This window comes from Nannospalax galili, unplaced genomic scaffold (genome assembly GCF_000622305.1).
Source record: "Nannospalax galili isolate Female #2095 unplaced genomic scaffold, S.galili_v1.0 scaffold436, whole genome shotgun sequence".
Taxonomy (NCBI): domain Eukaryota; kingdom Metazoa; phylum Chordata; class Mammalia; order Rodentia; family Spalacidae; genus Nannospalax; species Nannospalax galili.
Window position 1 is genome coordinate 396236 of NW_008337921.1, and position 23913 is coordinate 420148.

The window sequence follows — 23913 nt, forward strand, 5'->3', positions numbered from 1 at the left end:
CCAGCACCCACATGGAAGCTCTATATACATGCAGGCAATACACATATACACATAAAATAAAAACATTAAATAAAATTAAAAAAAGAGGAGCCATGAAATGTTCGTCTTATGAATGGCCTTGCGCTTAGCCTGGTGTCTTCCCTGTCTGTGAATGAGAAGTGGGTGTTTATTTTTTTTTCAGTACCTAGAACATGCTTTCTACCTTCTGTGACAGCAGAAAGCAAACAGCAGCTCGGGACAGTAACCACAAAGCTTGAACAGGTGCTGCCTGGAGGGATCTAAATGACCAACACATGCCGATCTTCCTCCATAGACACGTAACTTCAGTCGGGAGCCACAGTTCCTAGACTGTGTGGAGTACTAGTGTGAGGCTTTGGAGCTCTGGAGAAGCCATGGGGTGCTGGGACCGCACCCCACAGGGGTGTGCGGAGTACAGCAACTCTGAACGCTGTGTGCTCAATTCTACCCAAACAGAATGACCCAGCAGCTTTACCTCTAGAAATACCCAGAAATCCTTGCAGAAATGTCAAGGCACACAGATAAGGATGGTCACACCCTGGTGCATTGCACCTGCAAGCTAGAAACAGACTAACGCCCCTCCATGGGAGATGCTACAGCAATTGACTGAATGCTCACAGAACAGCATTGCACACGATGAAGACGGATGAGCTACAACTTCACAGTGATGCTGGCAAGTCTCCTAGACATAATGTGGAGCTGAAGAAGCCGAGGTGACAAGGGTGTACCATGTGGTTGGGTGTACGGACGCATTTATTGGGTTTTGTGATTCTGGGATTGAACCCATGTTAGGCAAGTCCTCTACTTCTGAGTTACGTGTCAGTCCAATTAGACAGTTAAAAACGCAGATCATTTCCCACTCATAGTGCCATGTGCTTAGGGGTAAAGCTATGAAAGAAGGAAGAGGTCCCCTTCGGTGTGGGGGGAGCTTTGGGGTGCTGGTGGAAGGAAGTGGACTTGGATGGTGTTATGTGGCAACACAACGAACTATTAGGTTTGGGGCACTGTGTGTGTGTATCACTGAAAAAATAACACTTCAAGCATAAAGTACTCAGGAGGCCCGAAAGCCCAGCATGTCTATCTCAGTGTGCACGTGTGTTCACACCAGCTGTGAGTGTGCACACAGGTAGCTGTGCACGTCCTTTTATTTTCCCCACTTGGGCTTGGAGTGGCCACTCGTTTTGACTTCTTCAGGGCATGTCGAAGTTGGCCCTCTGGGCAGGAAGTGAGCAATGTGTGGGGTGATCACAGGATGCCAGAGAAGGACGTGGGCAGCGGGAGGTGAGAGCTTCTCGACGGGAGAGAGGAGAGCTGAGGGCCACGAGGATGGTCCCAGAGACCCAGGAGAAGGGGCCTCTTCTGAAGTGAGGGGGGGATGGAGACAGAGGGTGGGGAGGAGAGGGAAGCCATTTCCCCAGGCTTTCCTTGTCCCTGTGTCCCCAGAGCCTAGTGGGGACCAAGGCAAGGGGCATGGTGATGGGGGCAGTGGGTCAAATGGACATGTGCAGTGAAGATTGCTCGACCATTTTCAGAAAAGACCCCGGGTCTCAAAGAGGCCAGCATCTCTGGGGAAGCCCCTCATCCTCCTTGTCCTCTGAGTCCCCGCTTCCTGGACATCCCATATTCCTGCATAGTGAATTTTGGGGTCTGCTTTGGAGCAAGGAGGCGAGAATGAGCCCCAGAACACAGAGTGAAGATGAACTTCAGGTTTAGGGCCCATCAGTCTTCATCATGACATCTGCCCTTTCCAGGCACCTGGGCTGCTCTGAGGATGTAGCTGAGATGACGTCCGTCAGATACATAAGCTGTTGAGATCCCAGAAGCTGGAGGACTTCGGGGTGGAGCGTGAGCTGAACCACAGTGAACACGGAAACCTCCTATGGTCACTATAATGGATCCCATACACTCTTCTGTTCCCATCGTCCTGGAGGCCAGAGCTCTGCAGTGAGTTGGCCTGGGCCAGTCCCTTCTAGGTGCTCTGCTATGAGTGGATATTTGTCCTGTAGCAGCTGTCACCACAGCTGCCTGAGGAACAGGCAGAGCCCAGCTAGGTCACCTGGAGGCCGGCAACTAATCTGGAGCAAGCCCTTCTCCTCTTGGCGCCTCAGTTTCCTCAGTGTGAAGTTGGGCATTGGCAAGCAGGGCCCTGTGCTGGTGGGAGCGCTCGTGTGAGGCTACAAACTGGAACGGGGCAGCCTCATGAACACCCCTGTTCATAGCCTCATGGGACACACAGCGGAGGGCAGTGGGAATCTAGCCACCAAGAGTTGCACAATGCTCTGGCGGCAGCCGGTCAACTCTGAAGAAGTTGTTTTTCACCCACTGCAGCTGGCTGAGCAGGCGGGCGTCAGCCCACTTGGCTGGGAGTGGTCAGGGACCACTGTCCCACTGCTGGGAGAGGATGGGGCCCCTGGGGTGTGTAGACCAGCTTCCCCTGGCATGTGGTAGGCCTGTCTGAGGGCCATCTTGGGATTCTTGAATACTGTAGCTCAGGGCTGAAACCTAATGGTTCACAACCCAGACCACAGCCAGGCCCTCTGAACTTGGACTCCACCTTCTGCCTCCTCATTTCACATAAGGTCAACTGAAAGCCAGAGAGGAGGGTGGGGGTGGGGAGAGAGCAGGAAGAGAAGTGATAGTTGCGGGGACTTTGAGGCCCAGACTCCTGTATGCCATTTCATTCAGGGCAATAGTATCTGCTCCACTTTATGGATGGAGAAACTGAGGCTTGGAGAGAGTTGGGTGGCCAAGATCATGTGACATGCAGCCCGGTACTGGGTCAGGTTGGGAGGTCCAAAAGGGCTGGCAGGGTCATAGTGCCGGAGCCAGCTGGGGTCCATACAGGGCCAGGATAGCACAGCTAGAGTGGGTGGCAGAGAGAAAAGGGGTCTTCGAGCCCCTGTTGCTCAGTTACTACGGAGTGGACAGGTGTCTGGGAAGGAGGACTGTGCTGGGGTGTCAAGGCCTGCCCCACTTAGGTGGGGATGGGAATGCAGGGAAGCAGGGCTTCTGCTCACCAATGCAGGGGTAGTGTGAGCAGGCACAACCCAGACCTGGGTCTGAAATGCTTGACCTCTGAGTCAAGGGCTCCATAGCAGGGAGTGGGGCCTAGTGGGTCTGGCCTAGCCAAGCAGGAGCTTCAGGGCAGGCAGGCTGAGGGGCAGACACTGCAGAGATTGTACCAGACTCTGAGGCCAGGTCTGATCTCCCAGATGTTGGTAGCCGGTACATTGGGGTAGGGGTGGCGTTGCTGGAGATCCGGTTAGGGCAGGTGTGGGTGGTCAGTGGAAGGTTGTGGGCTGGTGTGGTACAGGGGTTAGGGGTGTGTCTTGGCATGACCTCTGTGCGCAGTTCCTGGGTCCCCAGCAGGGGCTAGTTAGCGCTGCTGTGGTAACCTGTGCAAGTGGGTCCATAAGCCCCCTCTTTACAAAGCTGCTCATTCCTTTTTTTCCAGTCATCTCTGCCTGAAGTCTACATCAGGCTTCTCAGTCTCCTCTTCTAGTTGGCCTCAGAGCAAGACACTGCTGCCCTGGGCATCTGAGGCCAGTGAACAGGAGCCCTGAGGTGGGTCACTCAAAATGCCTGTGCCCATGTTGGAGGGAGGAATGGTCTGGGGCTACACAGCTGTGCAGACTTTGCCCCTGTATGCAGGTTAGGTTAGAAGGTTCCAGATCCTTCTGAGCTCAGTAGTCTATAGCAGTCATGGGTCACCAGCTAGACCCCACACAGAGTCACCCTGAGAACTCCCTCAGGACAAATTTAGACCATCCTACCTTCAGCCATCTTGGGCTGTGCCCTGAGCAGCCAGCCTGCCTTTTAAATCCTCCTCCCTCAGTTTCTGCATTACTGGGGGGGATATGGTGTGGAGAGAAAGCTCTGCCACATTACTATTTGTGCATGGACGGGCGTGGGTGCTCACTGAGAGCCAGGTACCCTGCCAAGACCTTGTCCCCCATAGAAACTAGGCGGTGGGTAACAGCAGGAGGGAGAGGCCAAGGCCGGGAGGGGATGCTTCTTATCTCTGACTTCTGGGCTACAAGCGGCAGAGCTTGGATCCGTCCCCAGCGATCTGACTTGAGGAGGCCCCACAGCAGCAGGTGTCCCTGAAGTCTGGTGTGTCCCAGGCTATCAAGCGCAGTTGCTGGATAAACTTGGAAAGGCCACTGCTCAGGTCTCACCTCAGGCACCATGGATGTGCCAAGCACCTCCCTGACAGCCCTGTGCTTGTAAACTTTAATTCCAAACAGTAAACATACAGTACAAGCAACATGGGGTGGGGTGGCGAAGCTCACAACACCTTGAAAGATGAGGGACACTGGGGATGGCCCTGGGAGCCTGCTGGCTGCTGGGCAGGAGTCCTCAGAGCTGGCGGCTGCACCCAGAGCTGCATGGGGAGGTGAAGAGGCTCAGTCCTTGCACCTCCAGCAGGTGCTAGCGCCCTATCTGGCCACCACATGGTCACTTTGGGAGGATGTACTCTCAGGGCAGCAAGTACTTGCCAGTGATGCTCTGCTGCTTGCTGCTTCCAGCCCACCTGGGCCAGCAAAGGGCTCAGCTCAGCAGTGGGTAACGTTCACCTGGTACGGATCAGGACCATGGTTCCTCTGGGGGCCAGCTGCATGGCCTGCCCTCCAGGGATCCCAGGTGGCAGGGCAAGCAGCCCCTGTCTTATCATGAGGTGGGTGCTGTTACAGACAGAAGCCTGAGGACGTCAGGAAGACATTTGTGAGGGACGTGAAGGGGTAGGGCTAGAGCAACATGGGCCTTTCTGAGGGATGGACAGGTGCAGAGGCAGGAAGCAGATAAGGGGTGAGCTTCCAGGGATAATTCTAGGAGTTTCTAGCTCCAGAAACCTCAGAGGGTGACTTCAGGAGCCCCTGGTCCAGGGAACATTGGGCTTCCCCTGTTGGCACTGGGATTCAGGGTCAAGGCTTCGATCCAGACCCCCAGGCTAGGCCCAGCCTTAGGCTCTGCCCTGAATGCTGGGAGGAGGCTGCTGGCCCAGCTGAGGACCACAGTGGTCCCTCGTCCTGATCTGGCGGCTGAGACCCCGCCTTCTGCAGATGCTGGCGATGGCACTGGAGGGAGGTGGCCTCACATCACCACCTCAGGTGCGATATTGAAGAGGAGGTCATCATTCCCACGCCTCACTTCCAGCAGGAGCGGGGACTCCGTCAGGACGGCCTCCTGCAGCTCACTGGAGTCTACCAGGGGGCGCCCGTTGACCTTCACAATGATGTCACCATCTTGGATGCCTCCTCTGGGAACCAGGAGAGAGACTGTCAGTGTGCACACGCTCCCAGGGCTCAGGCTGGGCTCCCAGGCTCAGGTTGGGCTCCCAGGGCTCAGCAGCAGCAGTTGAACAAGATAATTTCAACAAGAACACCAAGGACAAACCAAGTGACTGACACACGATGGCCAGTGATGTTCAAACTGCTTGTTGCAGAAGGTGGGGCAGGCCCATCTTCTCCCCACAGCGGCCCACACCCTAGTTCCTGGGACCACGGTTCAAAAACACTGCTGTGACCCAGCCCACCAAGGCATGGTGAGGCAGAGGCCAGGGAGGGGCAGACTGGCTCTGAGCCCTCCTTGGGGCACAGTCTAGCCGTGCCAGGGCGTGGTCACATGGGACCCTTGTTTCAGCTCATGACGTCCCAATACTTGACACTTATTTTGTTTGTTTCGGTTTTTTGAGATAGGGTCTTGTGTAGTTCAGGCTAGCCTGAGATTCCCTATCTAGCTGAGGCTGGCCTTGAACTCCTGATAGTTTCGATTCCACTTCCCAAGTGCTGGGATTACAGGCTTATGCCACCACACCTGTCGTGTACTTAGCATGTCTGTAGTTCTTGATGGCTTCAGAGAAAACAAGGTTTTATCTCACTGACCTTGACTATGTCTCTGGTGGGGGGGGTAGAAATAGGCAGAATCATTCCCTTCTACAAATGAGAAAACTGAGGACCCAGTTGTTTGTGGAGAGAGGAGACTTGGACGCAGCTCTTGGCCCAGGCGGGGGCTCCTCAGCCTCTGCTTCCCAAAGGAAAGATCCCTCTGTGCCAAGGACAGGCGTGGCCAACACTCTCAGGGACAGTTCATCCTTCCCGTGGCTCAGAGGAGAGGCCAGACTCCACATGTTCTTACCAGGAGGTTCAAGGTCACATAAGGTCAGTGAGGCGGCCCAGCCCCCAAGCCCTTGTCTGACAGCCTCCCATCAGCCTCCCATCAACCTCCCTGACTCTGCTGGTCTATGGAGCCTACCTCTGAGAAGGTGAATTTGCAACGACCTCTTGCACATAAATCCCACTGCTGACCGCTGGAAAGTCTGGGTTGGCGGCCTTCAGTTCATCCACCAAGCTGGAAAGACAGTTCTGTGTCAAGCCTCTCTGTGCCACCAGCCCAGCTCCCTGGCATGTAGCTGCCCCTTCCCCCACCACCCAGGCCAGACAAGCAGCCTCTTGTGGACTCTCGGAGCACCCTGGGCCCCAGGAGCTGGGCTCCAGGAGACGGGGAAAGGTTGCTCAAGACAGCTTAGTGGTCATGACTGGCTACCAGTGTGGAAGGGGGGGGAACAACAAGATGGAGGGCGGGTGGGAGGAAGGCTGACAAGAAGGAGGAGAGGTGGGTGGGTGGATGGACTGAAGGAAATGGGTGGGGGATGGACAGTGTCTCAGTTATGGAATGAAGAGAGAAGACTGGCACGATGGTGGGTCTGGTGGAGGGTGGGAAACACGATTTAAAGATGCATTGGTATAGGTATTGATTACAGAATCTTTTCAGATTTGCTCCCTTGATTGACAGCTGCTGAAGCAGAGAGTGGTTATTTAGGGATGGTCAGTGAAGACTCCTGAGCCGTCCCTAGAGCGTCACAACAGAGAGACTTCCTTCTGCAAACCCTTGGATGGACCTCCCTCCCTCCTTTCCCCCTCTCTCCTCCCTCCTTCCTCCCTCCCTTCCTCTCCTCCCTCTTCCTTCCCTCCCTCTCTCCCTCCCTCTCTCCCTCTTCCCCCTCTCTACCACTCTCATCCTGTATTTATAGGCAGCTGCCCCACTCTGGACTTCTCTCAGGACCAGAGCTGAGGGGTGAGTGGGACACAGCCCTCTCCCTGGGACTCATGGTCAAGGTGGCAGGCAGTGTGGGGAAGACAACTAAAGGGTCATTCCAACACTGTGGGACACCACGGTGCTGAAGGGAAGTGGGGTATGCAAACAGCAGGACGCTCCCCTGACTTGAATGGCCTAGGGAGGTAGAAGAGTGTCCACCTAGGACCTCAGAATGTGACTGTGTTTGGAAACAGGGTCTTTGCCACTGTAGTTGGCTAAAGATCCTTAGATGAAGTCATCCAGACCTAGGCAGGTCTCACATCCAGTAACTGCGGTTCTGGGCGGAGACACAGGGCAGAGGAGGCTGTGTGGAGACGGTAGAATAAGTGATGTGACAGCCTGCCGAGCAGTGCGTACAGCCAGGAGGAGGCACAGCTGCCAGTATGTGGAAGGGGCTGGTGAGATGACAGGACAGAGGGGTGGTGCCTGTGGCATTCACCTTGGTGTGATGGTCCGCATCCGGATGCCGATGAAGCGCTTCTTCCAGTCTGGAAAGGAAACACAATGGGGCCCTGTTAGGCTGTGTGATCAATGCCCTCTGACTGCTCTGGAGCTGAGACATGTCAGGCTTTAATCTGGTCTAGGCTGGTGGCTTCAGTCCTCACCATTCTTCTATCCTTCGTGGACACCTGAGCTCCAGCACCACCATGCACCTGCTCCCTGCTTCCCCACTGCAGATGCCCTAATGTCCCGGCTGGGGCCCAAGTTGACACCTGTCTCTCCCTCCCTGAAAACAGCATCACCTGATGATCCCTGAAAGCCCTCCAAGCTTCCCACCTCCCCCCTCCCCCTGGCTGCTCTAGTGGTAACTGCAGAAACAGGTTCTGAACCCCAAACAAGGCTCAATACATTTCAACTTTTCATTTCACAAAAAAATTTCCTGAGCACAGAAATGAATAATAGAAAGAGTCTAGAAAGTTCCCCAGTACTCAGAAACTAACAAGTAATCCACTTTCAGAGAGTAAATCAAAGGGGAAATTAGAAAGTATTTTCAACCACATAAATGAAAATATAATTTATCAGAAATTTTAGGGCACAGAGGCAGCTTTTAGAGGTAAAGAAATACAATTAAGAAGCCATTTCAGAAAAGAGGACCACGTGGGCAAGATGGCTCAGCAGGTAAAGGCCCTTGTAGTGCAAATCTGACCACCTGAGGTTGAGCCCTGAAACCCACATAATGGTGGAAGGAGAGAACCAACTTAACCAAGTTTTCTTCTGGCGTGTGTTCTCACACAAACCATCCCCACGATAAAATAAGTTAAACATTTTTTAATTTAAGAAGGAGGAACATTTAAAACTGGTGGCCTTGGCTTCCTCTTAAACACAAGAAAATGACGACCACGTGAAACCCAGCAAAAGAAGACAGTGAAGACAGGAGCGTGTGTTAATGAGACGGAGACCACAGCCACCAGAGCTTAGAAATGAGGCCAAGAGCTGATTCTTTGGGATCGATAAAACCAAGACATCATTAGCCAGTGTGAATGCGAGGAAAAGACGTAGTTATCAATGCCAAGAATTGCAGTGGGCATCACTGCCCACATGCTCAGGCCCAGGTGGCGTCACCACTGAATTTTAGCAACTGTTTAGAGAAGAAACAGCTCCAGTTCTACAGAGGCCTCCAGGGTCCTGAACGTGACCCAATACAGAATTCTCCCAATCTGTTGTCTCCTGACCCAAACCAGAGACTACACGAACATCCTCAGAAGATAGAGACAAAAATTCTTCACACACTTGCAGCGAATCAAATCCAACAACCTACAAAACGGATGATATATCACAGCCAAGAGAGATTCTTTCCAGGAATGCACAGCTGGTTTAAGCATTAAAAAAATCAGCTGGGGTGATGGGTTGGGGCTGGAGAGATAGCTCAATGGTTAAAAACACTTGCTGCTCTTGCAAAGGACCCAGGTTCGATTCCCAGTGCCAACATGGTAGCTCTGCCGCCCTCTCCTGGTCTCTGTAGGCCCTGACTATGCAAACAGCAAAGCACTTATATGCATGAAATAAATATTAAAAAAATAGCCTGGCCCAGTAGTACAGGCCTGTCATCCTAGCTACTCTGGAGGCTGAATCAGGAGGGTGGCAAGTTCAAGGCCTGCCTAGGGTACAGAGTGAGTACAAGGCCAACCTGGGCAATGCAGTAAGACCCTGACTCAAAATAAAAAGGAAAAAGGGTTGGAAATACAGCCCAATGGGACGGCACTTGCCTGGCATATAGAAGACCTGGGTTCAATCCCCAATTCCTTAAAAAATTAAAAACTCAGGTAATGCTAGTTACTACAGGCTAAAAAGGAAAACCACAATCAACTCAACCAGGCAAAGTCTCACACTTTGTGCCTAAGACCATTTCGTGGCAAAAAAAACTAGATGTGTCTCCCCACAGGGACTGGACAAGGATGTGTCCATCCCCAGCATCTTTAGTCAATATTTTATTCAATACTGGAAGGCAGGAAGGGAAGGCGGGAAGGAGGGCCATTTATAAGGTACATGAAAGGACTATCTTTTTTTTTTTTTAAAGGGACTCTGTCCTTTTTTATTTTTATTTTTTTATGTGTATGCGTGTATTACCTGCATGTAGGTAGGTGCACCCATATTGTACAGGGCCCGCGGAGGTCAGAAGAGGCTGTTGGATCCCCTGGGACTGGAGTTATGGACAGTTGTTAGCTGCTGTGTGGGTGCTGGGATTTGAACCCAGGTCTTCTGCAAGAACAACCAGTGTTCTTAACTACTGAGCCATCTCTTCAGCCCCCAGGACTATCTTTTTTAAAAAATATTTTATTTATTATTTTTATGTGTATGAGTGTTATGCCTGTATGTAGGTAAGTGCATCTGTGTTGTGCAGTGCCCTGGGAGGACAGAAGAAGCTCTCGGATCCCCTGGAACTGGAGTTACAGACGGTTGTTAGCTGCCATGTGGGTGCTGGGAATCAAACCTGGGTCTTCTGCAAGAACAGCTAGTGTTCTTAACTGCTGAGCCATCTCTCCAGCCCAGGATTATCTTTTTTTTTAATTTTTAAAAAATTTTATGTGTATAAGTGTTTTGCCTGTGTGTGTGAGTCCACCTGTGTCATGCAGTGCCCACTGAGGACAAAAGAGGGTGTTGGATCCCCTGGAACTAGAATCATGGATGGTTGTTGACCATCATATGGGTGCTGGGAATTGAACCCGGGTCCTCTGCAAGAACATCCAATGCTTTATTTAACCCATGAGCAATCTTCTCAGCTTCAAAGGATTTTTTTTTTTTTTTTTTGGTCCTTTTGAGACAGGGTCTCCCTGTCGCCCCAGCTGTCCTGAAACTCACTATGTAGACCAGCCTGGCCTTGAACTCAGAGAGATCTGCCTACCTCTGCCTCCCAGTGCTGGGATTAAAGGCGTGCACCACCACGCCCGGCTTAAAGCTCTATCTTTATTCACAGACCTCACAGCCATCTATGTAGATAAATCCAGTGAAATCTAGCAAGAAGCTGCTAGACCCTGTGAGTTCCAGTTTGCAGGTGCCTCATGAAGCAGCAGGGTAGAGGGTCTACACTGCCTGACCCTGGGACTTCCCATGATGCTGCAGGAACTGAGACAGTGCAGCTGTGAAAGGCAGATGATGGATGACTGCAAGAGCTTAGAGCTATCTTGTTGTGTGACAAAGCCAGGAAGCCGCCTGAGTGGAGAAACTTCTTTGAGCAAATGGTACCCAAGAACAGAACAAAACTTTCATTCCATCGTCCCGCTACTTAAAAGAACTCAAAGTGCACCACAGTCCTAGGTTTGACAGCTCAAAAAATAAAATGAAATAAAACTTCTAGTAGAAAAAATATTTTTCTTATCATGGCTTTGCTAAATTCCTTAGATTTAACACCAAAGGCGACCCATTAACAAAACCCAACCAACCAACCAAATCAAACCAAAAAACCTACCGAAATGTATAAAACCCTTGCTCTTTGAAGATAGGGGAGAAAAAAGACAAGGCGCAGAGCAGCAGAAAACACTGCAATTCACTTATCAGGGCTCGTGATGTATGAAGAGCCCATGCAATTTACTAACAACGACACAAAAACTTACAATGGGCAAAACAATTTAATCAGACACTTCACCAAATATTAATGGGCCACAACTAGGTCATGGGATGACTAGGTTGGCTGGCCACGGAAGGCGCTGGGTTCTGCCTGAATCACAGATACACCTAGCTTTATTTCTGAGGCCTGAGAGAAGGTCTGTGGAGCAGCTGGAACAGCTCTGTGGTGAGCCAGAGTGCTGGTGGCTAGTAGTTCTGGGTGCCAGAGTTGTGATGAGGCAGGTACAGATCTGAGAGGGACGACCTGAGGATAGGTGGCAAGAGGTGTGACAGCTCAGGAAGGGTAGGGGCACGCTTCACTGAGAGTGCAGTGGGTGGGGTGCAGGTGAACATGTCGCCGGTGTGTGTAGGGTGCTATACAGTGCCTCTGGGACACGTGACATCCCACACACATTTGTATATCCAGCTCACACTGGGAAAGACCAGGAGGGAGATAGATGTCCAGGACATAGCTGTAGATGGCACCTAAATCCACGAGCCTGAATGAGGATAGGATGAAGCCCAAGTCCTTAGCCTGGGTGTCTGGGATGACACTCTTTTGGCACTGGCCACTGGTCAGCCTGGTTTGCACCCCAAGGCCATGTTTAAAAAGTCCAAGACTTCAGATTTCCATATTGTGGGGAACAGGCCCTGGTCTATTTCCTACGAGTGATGCCTTCTTGGTATGGTTTGGCTAAGGGCTACCTCTGGGACCAGGGATATCCTTGAGTAGGAGGCTCTCTCTGCAGGCCACCCAGTAGACCTCCAACCCCAGCTTCAGAGGAGGCTGGCTCTCTAACGACACTGCTGGGATGGGGCAGAGAGCCGGGGTGGGGGGCTTGGTCGAATCTCTAAGGCCAATGAATTGTAACCCTCAACCCTTCCACTCCTACCCTATCACTGTGGGAAAATCACCTCTGTGAGGCATGTGCAGCACAGCTGGAAAGAGGCCAGAGAGGGGGTGTTTCTTTATAAGCATGCTTCACTTGTCCTGTGCATTGTGTAGCAGAGGCATCAGATGACATCAAAACTGTGACAAGATGGGGGCGGAGACAGGGGTACCTTAAAGGGACCTAAGAATGTTCCAGACCTAGACAGTGTTGGGATAATTGCCACTGAACCAGGCTTGCTAGGCAAGCCCGCCAAACAATAGCAAGGGTAAAGCTCCAGGCCAGGGGCTCATCCTGAGTCATGTCAGAGGGGTCGCTGTCCCTAAGGGTAAGCAAGGGACACTGGTGACAGCATTAGCTTCATACTGTGTTCCTGCTGTTCAGTCTTTGGTGTTTCTGTGTTGTTTCTTCTTTTAGAAACAGGCAATGTGTTCCCTTAAATGACAGGTGACAGGCCCTTCTGCCTGGCAGCCTTAAGCAGGGGGCTGTCAGCCAAGCAGCCCCTCCTCCGACAGTCATTCTGGCTGTTGTGCACTTTCTAGTCTTCAGGGGAAGTTCCAATCCAGCTGCAAGAGCCACTGTAGCCACAGCTGCTGCTGGAGCCAGGAGGCCTTGCTGTAGTCAGGGCAGCTCCAGGGAAGCATCAGTCCAGCCTTGGTGACCTCCAGATGGCCCTGTCCAGAGCCACTTTGCTTCAGCCCCTGGTAGCAGCAGACTTCAACAAGTTGGAGGAGGAGGAAAAAGGATACCTTCCCAGAGACTCAGCAAAGAGCTTGTGATTGACAGAAAAGAGGCTGTGCTCATGTGGGGCTTGTGATTGGTGGAACAGGAAGCTGTGCTGTAATTAGTAGGCCTGCAGTCTGCACATAGCATGCCAGGCCCTTTCTAGCTATATAAGGAGTCCTGGGAGGTTCCTCCTCACCTGTGTGTGACCTGCCCTAAGGAAGGCGCTTCCCGAATGGTCCTTTGTCTACCTGTGTCCCTGTCACAGCAGAGTAGGCTGAACTGGCTGCACCACAACAGACAAGAACTCCAGAATTCCCAGTCCAGTTGGCAGCAAGGAGGGAGGTGAGAATCCAGACAGCCACTGAGACCCTAAGCTCAGACTGTCATCCCAAGAGGAAGCCGAGCGTTCCAGAGAACTACCAAGAACCGCGGACCCAGTACCGTAAGCTCAGACTGTCACCCCAAGAGGAAGCCGAGCATTCCAGAGAGCCACCCTGAGCTTCCAGAGATCAACTGAGCTGATCCTGCTAAAATGGTGGATACAAGTTGAGAGACTGCAGAGCTGAAGGAGTGTGTTGAGACTCTGTCTCTCGATGTCGAGAGCACTGCCAAGAGTTGAGGAGCAGAGGGTCCCCACACCCAACGCTGTAACTTTAGCTGCTGGGTGATGATGGTCCAAGCTCAGCCAGAAAGAGGAACTATATCCTCCAACTTTGGAAGCCCAGCCTGTGAGCCTCTGGATCTCAGCGCCAGCAGTGCTAAGGAGCTGCCCCTTTCCTGTCTATGATTTCTCTCAGGACAGGGCTAAGGCACCTCAGCCAGCTGTCCAGGACACCTCCTCAGCTTCCAGTTGGTCCCTCTTCAGCACATCAGCCCCTCCTTGTCTTCCATCACACCTCTTGCCTTTTGGTAAATCCCACTGCCTCAACCTTCAAACAAAGTCTGACTCAACCATAGGAAGGTAACTGTGCCCTGATGTCCCTGGTCTCCTCTCAGCCCCTAACCCCTGTCTGGCAGCCATAGAATCCTATGTACCATCATTCCCTTCCTGAGGCCCCACAAGAGCCATCCTGATCCATGTAGACCTCTGCCCTGTGTGTCTCCTTAATGACCCTCACACTGGCCTCCTTGGATGCTGGGCTATCCTGCACCATCCATCACTGGGCTAGCACACACCCAATCTCCTGAGCCAATGTTTCTTCCTTCCCTGCACTGTATACCAGGAGTCACTTCCTCAGAGAGGTCTCCTGTCACCTGCCCTCCACAGCGCCTTCCCCTACTTCCTGCCCAGGGTCATCACTCAGGTGTCATGTGATTCCAAGATGCTTTAGAGTCCCCCTCCCCACTAGGGGGAAGGTGGGAGGGGAGCTGTGTGTACAGCCTGGGGAGGGCAGGGCAGAGCCCAAACATTCAGATACTTGCTATGACTGTCCCGTCTTTGAGAAGAGGAGGCTAGGTCAGGTGCCTGGGTCCAGTACTTGGAACAAGGCTGGTCCATCCTCAGGTGTCTTCTCCCCATAGCTGCTTTTCCTGAGAATGGACTAGAGGCAGGACAGGACTGCCACTCAGCTGCTGGCTTAGGGCTCAGCCCAGGCTCCTGCTCCGCCCCTGTTTCCGTGGTGGGCCTAGTGTCCTTCCCAGGACCACCTCCTCATCTGGGACTCCATCCAGCATGGGAGTTCTCCAAAGGAAACTTGTGACCTGAGGGGGTGGGTGCCCTGCCCACTACCTGCCTCTCCTGCTGCTCTGTAGCTCCTGGCTCACAGCCAAGGGGACCACTCTTTTGAGCAATATTATGGTCACACAGGACTCTGAAAGCCCCCAGAGGCCTCTGTACCAACCCCTGAATGAGAAAAGAAATGTAATTAATGCCACCTTGATTTAATAAAACGTATGTGTTAAAGAACATAGATTAACTGGCTTTGGATCATTTGATGTTTTTATTTTAAAAAGGAAATGCATAAATAAGCACAAAATTCAGAAGACTTTGGGGTAACAGACTCCTCTCAAGCTTCACTGACCCCTCAGTTGGTAGGCACTGTTCTTAGGAGGTGACATGGCTCTAGGGATGGGGGTGAGCATTTCCCAGGGGCCCAAGTTGAAGTCAGCACTGACTGGGACAGTCTCAAGAACAGAGGAGCAGACTCAGGTCCCAATGGGTTCTTGTCTGACAAATGAAGAAGGAAAGGGGACAGGAGGCCACCGACCCATTTACACATAGCAGTCACCTGGGCCTAGTGTGCATGGATGGAGCTCTGCTGATTTCTGGTAGTAAGGGTCAAAGTCAAGGGCTCCCTTCAACAGGATAAACTGGAAAGACTTGGTCATCGGAGAAAAGCCAAGGCTGCCAAGGGTGTAAAGTTGGAACCCTGGTCTAGTTTTGAGCTTCACAGCAGCCAAGAGCAAAGGGGTCTGGGAAGGCCAATGGTCCCCACTGTCCAATGCAAGTGCCTCCGCTTCTTGGGAAAGACAGGCTCTGCCTGCTCCTGACCAACTGCACATACTGCACTTGGAACACGACGAGGCTCCTCAACGGCAGTTCTCCCGGACCAGTCTTGGCTGCACTGGGGTCCGTGTGTGTGGCTGGCAGGGTCGTAGAGGAGGGGGCAAGCAGGAGAAAAGTCCCTGCTCTCAATGAAGTGCTGGTAAGGGGGCTGGGAGGAAACAGGGAGGCAGTGTGAGGGTGTGGGCATCAGCCAGGAGGCAGCGTGGTAGACTCATGGCAGTTAGGGCTCACTGGGATGAAAACGGAAAGGGGACCACCACCAGCCTGAGATCAGAAGGGACCCCTCCTCTGGGCAGTGACCATGATCATTAACCAGAAAGATTGGCATACTCTGTCCAGGAAAGCCACCTTGTACCTTGGCAAGCCCTCTCCCAGAAGGATGTGGATGGCTATCTAGGAGGGCAACAGGGACCAGAAATCCCTGTTTAGATTGGGGCAAGGAGGTAGAAGAGGGCAGGAGGCTGACTTTCAAGGATCAGGGTCTTGGGCTCTGCTCTCTTGGAAAACAGGACGCCCTGCCAGGCTGTCTGCATGACCCATAGGCTGAAAGGAATACTTACAGATGGGCAGATGGATGGAAGGATGAGTGAATGAACAGAAGGGAGAGGAGAGGTGGATGAGTGGATGAATCCATTTTATGACAGGGAGGATGGATGCATGGATGAGAGGGTGGATGAGTGACTAGGTGGGTGTGCAGGTAGGTGAGTGGCTGGATACATGCAAGGGTAAGAGGAAGAATGGGAGGGGAATGGATTTGTGGACTGGTGGAGGGATGGGAAGACAGGTGGAGAAGTTGTTGGGAGCTATTGATATAAGCCAGCCGTTATGTACATTGAGCTGTGGCAGGCTTGCTTGTTTACTTAGAGTTTGTGTTTTGCACACCAGTACCTAATCTGCCAAGTCAGGAGGAATGTGTTTATAATTTAGGGAAGATGGTTAAATGGTGGAGTTCACAACACGTATCTGACCGCTCCTTGACCCTCAGATACAGGTGGGAAAACAGCTGTTGAAGCTAATTGAGCTAAGCAAACAGTGGCAATCGCTGATGTTCTACTGTATAAAAAGGCTGAACTAAAATAAACCGGGGCTGCGGTCTCTACTGACAGTCCTCCCAAGTATCTTTTCTCTGTCTCTTGTTTTTTCTTTCAATCCTCACGCCTCCTTTCAGGTACTGTCCGTCTTGGCCAGCTGGCACCGGCAAGAAGTGAATGAGTGAATGGGCAGGTGGATGGATGCAAAGATGGACAGATGAATAAGTGGGTTAAGGATATATAGATAAGTGGGTGGATGAATTATTGGGTGGATGGACAAATTGGTGTGTGGATGGATGAGTGGGTGGATAGGTAGATGGATGAGCAGACAGATTGGTAAATGGGTGGATGTGAATAGGTTATGAGATAGATAGAGGGCTGGATGGGTAGATGGATGGGAGGTAGGAAGGAAACACGATTGTCTGCCAACTAAGAGGAACTCAGAAAGTCCACACTTGGATGATGGGAACTTATAAACTGGGCTAGGCATGGTGGCATGCATATTTAATCCCGGCACTTGGGAGGCAGAGGTAGAGGCAGGGGGACCTCCATGAGCTCAAGGCAAGTTCCAGGTCAGCCAGGGCTACATAGTGAGACCTTGTCTCAAAAATCAAAACAAACGAATCAAAAACAACCACCAGCACCACCAAGAAGAAACTGTGTGGAGAAGCAGAGGATGAACATGTCCATGAGCTGAGGGCACAGAGGAAGGGCCTGAGAGAGGCCGGGCTGAGCCGCACTGGGGTCTTCTAGTCTGGGGGAATGTAAGCACGGCTCACCCAGCCCCTGCAGATAGGCCCTGGCTGAGCCACAGGTGGGGTGAGACCTCGTTCTGGGGCGCTCCCACCTTACCTGCCCCTCAGGTGAGCTGTTTACCTTTGACGTTCTTGTTTTGGAACTCAGAGAGGAAGCGGGTGATGCGGTCCGAGGGGATAGCAAAGGAGATGCCTGCTGCGACCTTGAGTGTGTTGATGCCAATGACCTCACCATCCTGGGCAGTGTGAGCAGAGCAAGGGGTTACCTGGGGACACACAACTAACCAACCTCCACTGCCGAGCAGGTATGTGCATTGACCTTTCTGGAGGTGGAGCCTGGCTTTCACTGCTCCATGGAGACTCCCCAAGCAGCCCTCAACTGTTCTGGGAAGATGGCTCTCTGGGTTACTTCCAGGTCAGGAATACTGCCTCCACCTGAGTGCTTCCGAACCCTGGAAGCCTGTCTCTCCAGCTTCAGCCTCTCTGCACTTGCCAAGCTGTGCTCTGACAAGCTGGGGGTGATGTGAGAAAGCCCATCAGGGACCCAGTGCCCTGTATCCCTTCCTTCTGGAACAGGAACCCCCCCCCTCTCTTTTTCAAGCTTGTCTTCCTTCCTGTCTATCTTTGTCACAGAGCTAGTGCTACCAGGGCAGCAGCTGTCCTGGCCAATGGGACCTATACCTGGGCAGGATCGCTTCCCAAGGCCTAACCACAGAAGGGGTGCAGGATACCCAAGACAACCCAGCCAGAGCTTAGCCAGCTCTCCAGGGGACACCTTTGAGGCCTGGGGCAGAGTTCTAGAGTCTAGCTCAGGTTCTACCCGTAGCCCTGCCTGGGTGTGGTGGATGGAGCTACTTGCACAGGTAACATGAACACCAGCTGGACAGAGCTCTGGTCCTCGGCTGTCCAACCGCTGTCCTCTCCTATTCTGGCTTCTGCAGTAGCAGCACTCCTGGGTGCTATGCCTCGTCCCTGGGATTCCCCACTCCACCATCTCCACACATGCCAGAAGCCCCCACCTCCAGGAAGCCTCCCTAGTCTGCTCTCGGTGCTGAGGCCTATGTCCCTTCAGAGCTGCCTCAGGTGCTTATGTGGCATGCTGGCTTGTCAGGTCTGGACACTGCCCGCTCTATGGATAAGCGCCAGAGGGCAGGCTGTACTGGGTCTGGGGATCCAAACTGAACCTTCTGTGAAAATCTCAGCCAAGATGAGGCTGCACCGAACTCTGGGAGGGAAGAGTGAGGAGGACAGAGTGCATGGGGCTGTTCTTTCTGTTGTCTTCCATCTGAGGACAGCAAGGTCCAGGGTAGTGAAGGCCTGGCCTATGGCCCCCTGCCCAGTGCCTTTGTTCTTAGGTGAGTTCTCACTGCTGACACCTGCCACTGTCCCTGAGGAGTCCAGGCGGCACATGCCTGGGGCTCAGGTCCTCCTGGGCCTCCAACCCAGCCACACTATTGACCTCTGGACATGCAGTTTCTAGGGCTCCAGCCTGTACCTCTGTGAGCAGAGTCCCAGAAAACCAAACATTCCATTCTAGGGAACACTTACCAGGTTCACCAGGGGTCCCCCAGAGTTCCCGTACTGCAAAGGAGAAAATAGGCTGTTAGCCGTGCTGTGAAGTCCCCTGAAATGCCCAGCTGACTCCTGCCAGTGACAAGATGGGTAACCAGAATTTCACAGTCTCAGTGTTCAGCCCTCATTTCACAGGTAGGAAAGCTGGGGCCACAGCGGCCAGCAGGCAGGCAGGTGTCCCACTGACCCGCAAGCACTCTGCTCAAAACTGCACTTTGGCATCTCCGCCTCTCATTGGCTGTTAGTGCCTGAGGGACGGGCAGTGGTTGAGTCTGGTGGTCTATAGACACTAACGGCTCCAGCAATCAGTCACAACAGGCACAGGAATGTGTACCAAGGCACCTGGGCAGGAAGCTCTGTAAAAGCAGCCATGTAATTCTAGTGAAAAAAAAAAAAAAAAGCCAGGCTGAGTGGGGCAGGTCAAGACCTTACAAGGAATGGCTGGGCCACTCCACCTCTGCAGCTGTCTACAGTTGTCTGACCCTGGAGGCAGTCAGAGTGAGCTCTCCACACGAGCTAAAGAAAGCCTTTCCTAGACAGTGGTGTGATGCATGACGGGGCAGGGGACAAACCGATTGGCGGCCACTGAGGCTGGCCTCACCCACAGGACTCACGTTGATGATGGCATCGGTCTGGATGTAGTCCATGTCTGAGTCCCGGAGGCCCAGCTCCTTGCCATCCCGCTGTGCTGTGCTGACGATGCCTGTTGTCACCGTGTTCTGCAGAGCAAAGGGGCTGCCGATGGCTACCACAAACTCACCAGGCCGCAGGTCTGCTGAGTGACCCAACAGCAACACAGGAAGCTTTTTCTGGAGGAAGAATAGGAAAGGGTGAGAGGCTCAGGCCACAGAGCTGGTCTCTGGAAAAGAAGAGCACATCCCTGAGCCATCAAAGACCAGGTTGAGGAAAGGCCCCCAATGTGAATGTAGGTCAAGTCAGCAGCAGGCAGACACTAGGGCTGGGGACCACAGAACTGAGTCTTGTCTGAGCAGGTTACAAGAGTCCGTCATGGGGAGGTGCAGAGTGTCCAGTTGGGCCTGGCATTTGGCATTCCTGAGCCCGGGGGTTTGATGTTGACAGGTTCTTCTGTAAGTCTGCTGGAGGCTACAGAGACCATCAGGCTTCGTGTGCCACTACCCAAATGGATGTTCCCCATGGAGGGGCCTATAGGTGCCTGGAGGCCTGCCAAGGGCCTAGGACCTTAGTTTTGAAATCTTTGATCTCCCAATATAGACACACAGGGAAACTGAGGCCTGGAGAGGTGACGTCTCACCCTGTCATCTCTGGAACATGGGGTACTTGAACATGCCTGTTTCACACAGGGCCAGCAGAGCCTGTCACTCTGTGACTCCAACTATCTGACATTCCAGCTGTGGCCCGGGAGAGCAGCCCTGTGTGTGGCTCTGTGTGTAGGAGTCACAGGGCACAAGTTCTCCCCCAGAGGCATGTATGACAGTGCCAAGGCACACACATGGGGCTGTGCCTTCAGAGAAAGGCAGGCATGTACCACCTGTCACTGAGGGCAGTCTCCTGGGTTTCACTCTGCAATAACCACATTTGTTATCAACACTGTGGAAGCTGTGGAGGGGCCCTGGTACCTGGCACTGACCCGCAGCTCCCTGTGACTACATGTGGCTGAATTCACAGCCTTACCTGGCCCTGGAGACTCAGCACAGCAAAGCATGCTGGTCACAGAAAAGCTGTAGTTTCACAGTCTGAAGAGTTCCTGTGGTCATTTCAGCCTCCAGTTTCCCTGTTATTATTAAGGAGATGGTGTACCCAACCCCAGTCCATGACAGGGCTCAGGAGTGGAGAGGGTCTGCATCAGGTTACCCATTATGGACCCTCCACCTTGACAGTGTACTCTGAAAAGCCCTGTCACCATGGACACTATAAACCTCCATCCAGGAGGGGCAGGGGTCTACCCTGAAGGCGCAGGGGCCTTTGGATGGGGATGGGGCATGTAGTCCCCATGGCCTTCCAGAGTCAGTCATCCAGTGAACCATGCAGTAAAAACCAGTTTGAGGGAGGCCTTGGTCTAGGCCTGGTGGGCTGGGGCTGCTACTATTTCTTGTGATCTTGTGTATGTGACCTAACCTCCCAAGCCTCAGTTCTCCCTGTGAGATTCTAGGTGAGGGTCCTTCTACCAAGGGCTGTGCTATAAGCAGGTGTTTCACCCAGGCTTCTAGAAGCTGCTGGTGATCTTGGAGGTCCTGTGGCCCTGGCATAGGTCTGCCTGGATGGCTACAGGGCATACAGACACAGAGGTGGAGGGTGGAGGACTCTCAAGAGCTTTCTTGTGGTCAATCACTCCCAGGTGTGGGCTGGAGTGGGCTACTGAAGAGGTGGGAGCCATGGGACATTATCCAGTCCCTTGTGTGGGCCAGACTTCCTGGCTCATCATGGCCATCCTGCTTGGTCCCAGTGCTGGGGACTCAGAAAAGGGCAGCCCAGGGGCTCCAGGTCTAATGTGCTGTGGTCTTGGAAGGTCTGGGGCGGTGCTGCTGGACTTCCCCGAGGCCTCCCTCTCACCTTGGGGTGGATCACGATAGTGGCGATGTCAGACTTCTTGTCAATGTCCTGGATGGTGGCCTCGTAGGCGTCCCCGTTTTGCAGCTGCACTTTCAGCTGCTGCCGTCCTGAGGCAGTGTTGGAGCTGGAGACCACGTGGGCATTGGTGACGATCAAGCCGGCCTCCGACATGATGAAGCCCGAGCCGCTGGAAAGTGGCACATTGCGGCCGAACAGAGGGTGTCTGCACAGACAAACACAGGGACACTCAGGGCAGGGCCTTGGGCTTGGGGATCAGTGCAGTAGAACACAGGCTTGGAGCACCCCTACTCCCCTGCCCCACAGCCTGGGTTTGAACTGAGGCTCTACTGCTTTTAGGTGTGGCCTTGGCTGTCACTGAAGCTGGACCCAATTCACGGACATAAGGACATGATATTTGTCTCTGACCTGCAGTTTCCTATAGTGGAACATAGCGCCCACGACGTGTCAGCATGCACCAAACCAGAGTGGCATCTGTGCCTGACCATAGGGCCCTGGAGCCAGCCAGTCAGAACTCAAACTGCCAGTTCAGTCCCACCCATGACCTGCCTGCCCTCCAGCAGGCCCTATAAACCCTCTGAGCCTCAGTCTCCTCATCTGAGAAATGGACTGTCTGTACAGGTGCCATAGGCCTGCCGTCAGGATGGGAGGGGGCAAAAAGCTGCACAGCTTGGTGTACCTTCCCCAGAGTGACAATGAGAGATACACAAGCCCTGAGGACACTGAGCGGAGACGGGGAGAGACATGAACTGTCTAGCACACTTCACTTGAGGGATGTAACAGTCCCTTCAAAGGGACACATGGGCCCAGCAGGACCAGAGTCTTCCACGGAGCCGGGGTCAGGTCTGTTCAATGCTCATGGCACGTTTGTGGGTCGGCATCCCCTAAACAGATGTGCTCAAGCTCTGACTATGCTTGAGGCCACTGTCTCTGTGGCTATGACCTCACTTGGAGTGTGTGTGTGGGGGGGATCTCTGTAGGTATGACAGGGTTATGATGACATCTGGATGGAGGAGGGGCCCTAAGACCAAGCACTGGTGTTTCCAGAAGTGGGAAGCCGACAGAGGTACAAAGGGGAGCCATAGAACACAGGCAGGAAGGATGCACCCTAACGTAGGGTATTCTGGGAACCAGTGGAAATCAAAAGGGAGGCTGGGGCCAGGCTCCTCAGAGCCCAGGATGGAACAGGGTGCTCTGATGGCACCTAATCTTGGACTTCAGTCCTAGAATGGGAAGGTGACATGTTCTCGTTTAGGCCTCCCTGTCTGTAGGGCTTTGTGACTGTAGCTCTGGGAACCTACAACAGTACACAGCTCTCAGGGGAAACTGAGGCCCAGAGACACTGAACTACTTACTGGGATCAGGCAGGAGGGGCAGGGCAGAGCTGGCTTTATACCAGGAAGCCTGTGTCAGGTTGCTCAGCCTCCTGCCTGCTAACTGTAGCTTCTGTCCTTGTGTACCCGTTTCTGCCCATCAGCCGTGTCTCCCTGCGAAGCTCTGCAGGGCCAGGGCACCTGGCACTGTCAAGGCTGCAGAAAGGCCTCCAGGGGCTGTGTGCCCAGACCCCAGGGGTTAGGCCAGGAGGCTCTGTGCTGTCTGGCCCATGCTGGTCTTACCCACCCATCAGGTCTTAGCCTCTCCAGCCACTGTAGCCTGTGATTAACCAGCTCAGAGCTGGTGCCCCGGGGCCCTCTAGAGAGACTTGGTGGCCTCTTAGCCACTTTCTGGCTGTGATAGGCACTTAGAGCATCCAGTTGTAATTTCCTCAATGACACGTCTCAGGCCCAGGGCCAGAGAGAAGGGCAGGGAAGGGTCAACATGTGGCAGGAGGATGTCTCTGGGATTAGAGAGCGTACGTTTAAACTCCAGCTTGGCCCCAGCTATTGTGGGCTTGGTGAGGGGGTTCAGGCCTCTGTCTCCACATCCTGACAGTGAGAACCGTACAGCAAGGGAACAGGAGGGACCTTGGGACACATGGGCCTATGAGCTGTCAATCATACTGGGTATCCTGCAGGTAGAAGGGTTCCACAGGGGCTGAGTCCCCAAGTACCTAGCTATCTTCTCCAAGAGTACGAGCCTCAGGGTGACAGTGAGAAACAGACTCGGAGCTGATGTGGCACTGAGCTGGCTAGTCCTGGAGGAATACTGCTCATCCTGTCCCATCCCCCAGTGAGGCTGTGGCCATGGTTAGTGGGCAGGAGGATGAGCGGCCTGACACTTAGCTGGCTAGAGAGGGAGGGGTTGTGACATCAGTGGCTAGGCAGCCCCATGCTGGAGTCAGGCTAACAAGCCTGTTGCCAGCTCCCTTGATCCCTATCGGGGAGGCTCCTGTCTGGCTTTGCCACCCCAGCTGGCTCCCTCCACTCAGCCTCAGGCAAGAAGGGTGGAGACTGAGGTCCTGCGCTTCCTCTGTGACTAGCCCCGCTCCAGGGGCCTAAGTCAGTTTGAGACCTCAGGACCGGATATGAATGATGGGACTTTGGCTGGTGTGTCCAGAGGGCAGGGCCTCCTAGTTCAGTGCAAGCATCTTTGGGATAGGATTCGGGGGTGTGGGAGGAAGGAAGGAGGCGCCACCCATGTCTACAAGGAGGGATCCCTTCAGGAAGTTAGACCACACACTACAGGACCACATCCCTGTCCTTCCCTCTGCTCCGTCAGTCTTCCACCCCCTTCTGGTCTGCCCCCACGCCCTCTCTTTTGCATATTCTCCCTACCCCCCCCCC

The 23913-nt window shown here is 53.3% G+C and overlaps 1 protein-coding gene across 1 annotated transcript in view; it reads right to left on the reverse strand.

The window, feature by feature from the left end:
- Window positions 1–4234: 4234 nt before the first annotated feature.
- Window positions 4235–23913, reverse strand: part of Htra3 (HtrA serine peptidase 3) — a 31116-nt gene continuing 11437 nt past the window's right edge. Inside the window, exons 3-9 of the mRNA XM_029563424.1 lie at window positions 21173–21395; window positions 19255–19449; window positions 18617–18649; window positions 17190–17304; window positions 7556–7604; window positions 6274–6369; window positions 4235–5278 (exon numbers count right to left, since the gene is read on the reverse strand). Of these exons, the coding sequence (XP_029419284.1) occupies window positions 5113–5278; window positions 6274–6369; window positions 7556–7604; window positions 17190–17304; window positions 18617–18649; window positions 19255–19449; window positions 21173–21343 (825 nt within the window). The 5' untranslated portion in view covers window positions 21344–21395 and the 3' untranslated portion in view covers window positions 4235–5112. The remainder of the gene's footprint in view (window positions 5279–6273; window positions 6370–7555; window positions 7605–17189; window positions 17305–18616; window positions 18650–19254; window positions 19450–21172; window positions 21396–23913) is intronic.